A 6449-nucleotide genomic window follows, 5' to 3' on the forward strand; every position below is an offset into this window, starting at 1 on the left:
TCATAATTTTGCTTTATTCTGAGAAAGTGTTGCTTTATCTTTATGATACACGAATCCCATAGTCTTTGAGCACCTGTAAAAGCGCTAACAAATTAAATCTATTATTATTATTATTATTATTAATTAAAGTTAACATTTTAGTTTTTTTTTATTTACCTCAAAATTGTAGTTGAGTAAATGTACTTGGTTACTGTACTTTATGTACCCTGTGAAGCTAACATTCTTCTAGTCGTACAAATAATCTGTGTGTGTGTGTGTGTGTGTGTGTGTGTGTGTGTGTGTGTGTGTGTGTGTGTGTGTGTGTGTACCCTCAGAGTGCTGATGGAGCAGGAGGACAGGGTGAGAGACACCACAGTTGTTCTGAGTGCTCAGCCCGTGAAGAAGAAGGCCTGCTGCAAGTGAAGGGGACACTCAATCTGCCAAGTGCTACATCTCTTTTTGCAGTGTTTTAAGACAGCAATGAATTCATTGTTGGACTTTATCTTAGAAGGTCTTCTAACAAGCAGTCTATTTGGCGCAAACATGAAGAACTGCTGTTTTAATGAGGCTCAGAGGAAGACTTAATTGATAATAAGGTGCTTCTATTTCCTGTAAATAATGCTGTGCTGCCCAATCACAGTAGTGCTGTCTATAAGATTTCAAATGGAAATATATTCTGTATAATAATCACTTTGAATCTTTACCCAATATGTTAATGTAGTTTTATTTAATGTTGACTCTCAAAATGAAGTAAATAATTAGTAATTCAACTGTTTCAATGAAAATCACGTAAAAAGTCCGATTCTTTCACACTTTATTCATCGTCGTCGTGTTTTTTTTGTTCGTTCGTCCGATCTAAACAAAGTGGAACATGTCATATTGCATCTTTGTTTTTGAGCATTCTGTGTTGTTCTGTTTTATTCTGACCAAAGTACATTTTGCTCTGAACTATCCTTAATTAAAGAAATAAAGAAAATTACATTCGGCACCTTTTCCAAAATGAATGAAGCAAACATCTTTCACTTGCAAATCAACAATAACAGAATAAAACACAAGTATTTGCTGCTTCTATACAACTACACACGGCATAATAAATCAGTTGCCCTCAAAACTTGTCGATAAGCTGCACTAACTATAGAAAGACTCAAAACATTTTTTTATCTTATAGCTAAAATAATACCCAAAAAAAGGATCAAGTTCAGTTAGGATGTTACATTCAGTGTGCCCGAGCTTATCGCGTTGGTACAGCTGACGGCACTATTGCTGATGGAAACTGCTCTGATGACATCACTTGGGCGCTGGCAATACGGCATCCAATCGGATGCTTGTGTACGCCCTGGCTGACCAACTGGAATCGTTGTTGGAGAGCGTGTGCCGTCCCCCCCTCTCCGAGTCTTTGAGGAGGGGGGGGTGCTGAGGGTAGTCGGTTGGTCAACGCATTTTATAGTCGTGGGAAATGGCCGCCTCGCAGAGCTGCCCTTTGAAGTCCAGCTCCAGGGTGAACTCCAGGTCACGCTACAAACATAAAAACATTTTGAGTTGATTAATGTAGAAATTAGTAAGTTATATATCCATAAAAGTGTACAAACATTTCCTAAGACAAAAAAATGCACTCAGCTTTACTTAACAGTCTGTTTGCCAGCTCATAGAGTCCTATTGCCGCATGCTAACTTGCATATTTGGATAATTAGCATAAGTTGCGTTAATATTAATTAGCATTGTATCTTTTGTTTAAAAATGGCTTGGCAGATTTGGACAATTTGTGAGTGGTTATGGGGGTTATGGAGGAAGCTTAATCTATATTTTATTTATTATTTATAGGGTCAAAAATTGCCAGTTTTGTACTCCCAGTGGGCTGATTTTGATTGGTCAATTTGGAGGGTTTAGGGGACTCATTTGAAAAACAATTTTCCACAGTAGAGGAAATATTTTTCATCTTGTGCTCTCTATATCCAATGGTCGCAACACTACTCCTGGTAGTCAAAATGGCCACTTTCTGGTTAAAACTGCCATTTAGGATCCTGTACATTCCTAATAATCCTCAAAACCACTCCAAAATTGTCCAAATCTGCCATGCCATTTTTTAACTATTGTCTGCATGGGCTATAATTTAAATGAACACAATTTATGCTAATTGTGCAAATTGCCCAACATAATTATGCACATTAGCATTCGGCAATTTCTATGTGATGGGGACCCTTACTATACATTTCTAACATAAAACTTTGGGGTACTCAACATTTCTGCACTCACAATTAGACTATTACTGTAGGTACTAGTTAGGTTACAAAGAATGAAGATGCCACACATAAGAAATGTGTATTTACGACTGTGAGATTTTCGTTTTTTCCGAGTCTTACCACATTCTTCTCATTGGGCCTGACAGCGATACTGCCAAAAATCTCCTCTCCCTTCTTGACAGTCAAGTAGTCCTCTAGGTAGAACACTGTCTGCTTCCAGTGTGTGGTGGCAGCATCTGGAGCTGAGGAGAGGACCGGAGGAAGAATATATGCATAGGAGAAAAGAGGGAAACAAGTAGAGTAGAATGGAGAGGTAGAGAGAAGAAGAAAGAGACATAAAGGGGAGCATAAGGACTTTAAAAAAACTGGTTCCATTGGGAACTCGGCTCCCTTGGGTAAGGCAGCTGAAAATGGCTCACCCGGTGAGAGAAATACAGAGGCTGACAGGAGAGAACTCCTTCAGTAACGCTCAGCCTCAGGCCCAACAGACTCGGCCAAACATAGAACCTCCTCTACACAATATTATGTAACTACTGGATGCATAAATGTATAAGTTTACATAACAGCTTAGCAACTCTATAATGGGTGTCCTTGGCGCCATGGCACCAGGAGCGCTGTGCGGTGCAAATGTAACACCTGCAGAGTGTGGCCAAGAGCTAAGATGCTGTGAAGTGCTGTAAAATGCTTATATATTTCGAAGGACATTTGGAATATTGGCCGGATAATTCACTAGGGGAGGAGAAAACTGAATGTACTGGTGGCACTCTTAAATAATTCTGTGGACATCAAGCTTAAACCGTTACTTAACTGGTGCGATGAAAAACATTTATTTTTAAATTAGCTATAATGTTGTCTTTCCATTGGTTTTGGGATTTATGCCTTACCATTTTTAACAGTTTCCCTAGTACCATTTATTTGGATAAAAAACTGACCGAAGCATATTCTGTGAATTGTCAAGAGTTAGGAAATGTTCTGCAAAGATAATGCTGCCTGTCTAACTGTCTCAAAGTCTTCTGATACCTAGGCATTTTGAAAAAAACATTATAACACGGCTTAGATGAATACTTGATGCTGATTGGTCAATTCGGACATTTCAGAGGTATTTAATACTCGATAACACAAAGCTGCTAAGCAAAAACAATGACTGTTACTAGGCAGGATCAAGGGAGAGAAAAAGGGAGGTTAGAAAAATGTCCAGAAGAAGACAGACGGGCTCTGGCATTGTTTACAGTAGGACTATTTATTGGAAAACTCTAAAAAGACTTGGACAGTGCTGCCAAAGGTAAGATCTGGCAAGAGTTTATCTCTAATATTATAATTGGACACATTCTCATTGATGTGTATGCTTTCACACAATCCATCCAATGACTCTCTTTGTTCTCCTTTCCCTCTCCTCTGAACAGTGTGAACAGATATCACCTGTGGAGAAGCCGGTCTTCTTGTGACACTTGGTGAACTCGATGTTGAAATAGGTGACCAGGGCGTGGACGTAATCGTTGCGGTGGATCTGCAGACGGAAGGCTGAGGTGAAGGACAGGTCCTCGGGCTTCACGGTGTAGATGTCCACTTCCTGCAGAAAAAAGGCAAACAATCATTTATTATTGCTTATTTTGTCCGTATTTTACAATTCATGAAATCCTATATCGCAATAAAACAGCGCTCCACAGGTACTGTACGTGCACAGACACACACCCACTTGCCATCTCTCACCTACATGTAGTACATTTATATGTCAAACCCTCATGATTATTCACCATTGTTTGTGTGTGAGTATGTGTGTATGTTTTTGTGTGTGAAAGCCCACAGGTTGAATCACGGCTGGCAAACTGAGCCTGCTCACAGTACACATGCTGAGTGGGTGTCCTCCCTCGAGTGTGCAATGGAGGGAGGGTGTGTGTGTGTGTGTGTGTGTGTGTGTGTGTGTGTGTGTGTGTCTGTCTGTCTGTGTCTATCTGTGTGTGTGCGTGCATGTGTGTGTGTGTGTGTGTGTGTGTGTGTGTGTGTGTGTGTGTGTCTATATCAAGCACTGCCTCATGAATATTTCCCCACAGTAAAGTCACATGGTGTTACCTGGCAGGCTTCATTGTGGCCTCAAAAAAAGGATTGGAACTTGTTATGCATGTAATGATGTTGAATTAAAGGGGGGGTGGTTACAAAGATCGCTGGGCCATGTGGCGTCAGCATGACAGATTGTGATTTAACACCTCCGTCCTTTCCAGTGACACCAGTATATATTCATGTGAAAGAGTTACAGACAGTAGGAATTATACTAACTAACCGCCCTCTAACCGGACATGTAAAGCGCCCAGGTGGGGAAGGTACTCAGATCTTGTTTTTAAGTCAAAGTACCAGGGTGTAGGAATAATCTGTTATAAGTAAAAGCACATGAGTATTGGCATCAACATATACATAAAATACCCGCAAAAATTGTTATGCTGATTGGCCCGAGAATAATATATATGATATGTTTTGATTATACTTATTGATGCATTAGAGTCTTATTAAAGCCAGCGGTGTAATGTAACAAAGTCTATTTTTTCAAGTACTGTAAACATTTTTAGGTAATTTTACTTTATTTTCACATTACGCTACTTTATACTATCACCCCAATACATGTATTTGACAGGTATAGTTACTTACTACTTTATTAATACAAAATATAAATCAACTAATACATTATTATATATTATTATAGGTTGAGTTATCCAGAAGAATATAAAGTAATTCAAATAAACCCCACCTTTGAGTAAGTTCAACATTACAGTGTTGAACATATTAATTCATAAACAATTATAATACAATTATTAAAATATTTGGTGCCTGCAAAATGAGTACTTTTACTTTTGGTGCTTTAAGTTTATTCTGATATTTTTGATTTGCTAATACTTTTGTACTTTTACTTATTTACAATTTGAATGCAGGACTTCTTCTTCAACCTCTGATCACAGCTGGTAAAGGTGCTGCTAGTTTGAATGACTTTGTATACTGCGTCTATATATTGTGAATTGAATCCAGGTGACTAAAGTCTGATTTAAGACTTGATTATATTTCACATCATTAATACAAATCTGTAAAGTAACTAAAGATATTAAAATAAATGTAGCGGAGTAAAAGTACACCATTTACCTCTGAATTGTAGTGGTAGCACAGTAGCATAACATGGAAATACTCAAGTAAAGCACAAGTAACTCAAATGTGCACTTAAGTAGAGTACATGATTAAATGTACTGAATGACTTTAAAAATCTGTGTATCTAACGTCCAATAGTTTTTCTTTATTAAACACTTAAACGGAAGAGCATTTGAGAGGCCTTTTTGCCTTTTGCCTCACTAAATGGTCTAATGGTCATTGGAGCGATGGGCGGGGCAAAACTCACGGAAGTGATTTCAAAACAAAAGCGGTGATAATATTATAAACAAAGGGAAACAAGGTGAATTTAGCGATCACAACGAAAAAGGCCAAGACACATATTGAAAATGGATGTTATTAAGGGCTGTTAATATAATAAACCTCTGTCTAAAATGGACAACATTGTTAGGAGATTTAAACTATACAGCGATGCTGCACTGCGATCACTCAGCCGTCTCTCGAGTTTGTTTTTTCAAATCATCTGCTCTTCATTCCTGCTATATTTGACGAGTGATACAAATATGTTTTACCACAAGTTCTTAAGAAAACTGACACTGTTGAACTCGGTTCTAGTTTGACTTCTACCAGAAATAAAATGAAGTACTTTTACTATGTACTTTGTGAGTAATCCTCTGTCAGAGTCCCCTCCATGTTTTTCTGCTATCTTTGATGAATGATAAAAATATAATTTCACCATTAGTTCTCAATGAAATTGATACTGTTTGACGTTGTATTAATGAGCCTACTACTTACAATACATTGAAGTACTTTTATTGTGTATTGTTTGAGAAATACTCTGTCAAAGTCCCCTGCTGAGAACAAAATCAAGCCTGCTAAGTTTGATGAGGGAATTCTTTTTTGTCATTAGTTCTTCATGAGATTGATCCTGTTGGAGTCAGTACTAGTGAAACTACCCCCACGCAGGGGCGCCGCCAGGGATTTTGGGCCCCATGAAAAGGTATCACATTGGGCCCCACCACCAGGCACAATGCTGTAACCACACCTCCCAACCCAACCGACTCATTTATGCTTTAAATAACTCTACCTGTACAGGCTTGCATCTATCTTGTAGTCCAATACTAACTGCACAATATTTGCTGA

General features: G+C 38.4%; 1 protein-coding gene across 1 annotated transcript in view; it reads right to left on the minus strand.

Moving 5' to 3' along the window:
- Nucleotides 1–780: 780 nt before the first annotated feature.
- LOC104955397 (protein arginine N-methyltransferase 8-B-like) overlaps nucleotides 781–6449 on the minus strand; it is a 6461-nt gene continuing 792 nt past the window's right edge. Inside the window, exons 2-4 of the mRNA XM_010782724.1 lie at nucleotides 3639–3800; nucleotides 2340–2461; nucleotides 781–1494 (exon numbers count right to left, since the gene is read on the minus strand). Coding sequence (XP_010781026.1) covers nucleotides 1411–1494; nucleotides 2340–2461; nucleotides 3639–3800 — 368 coding nt within the window. The 3' untranslated portion in view covers nucleotides 781–1410. The remainder of the gene's footprint in view (nucleotides 1495–2339; nucleotides 2462–3638; nucleotides 3801–6449) is intronic.

Source organism: Notothenia coriiceps, unplaced genomic scaffold, assembly GCF_000735185.1.
Source record: "Notothenia coriiceps isolate Sejong01 unplaced genomic scaffold, NC01 NC01_scaffold00024667, whole genome shotgun sequence".
NCBI lineage: Eukaryota > Metazoa > Chordata > Actinopteri > Perciformes > Nototheniidae > Notothenia > Notothenia coriiceps.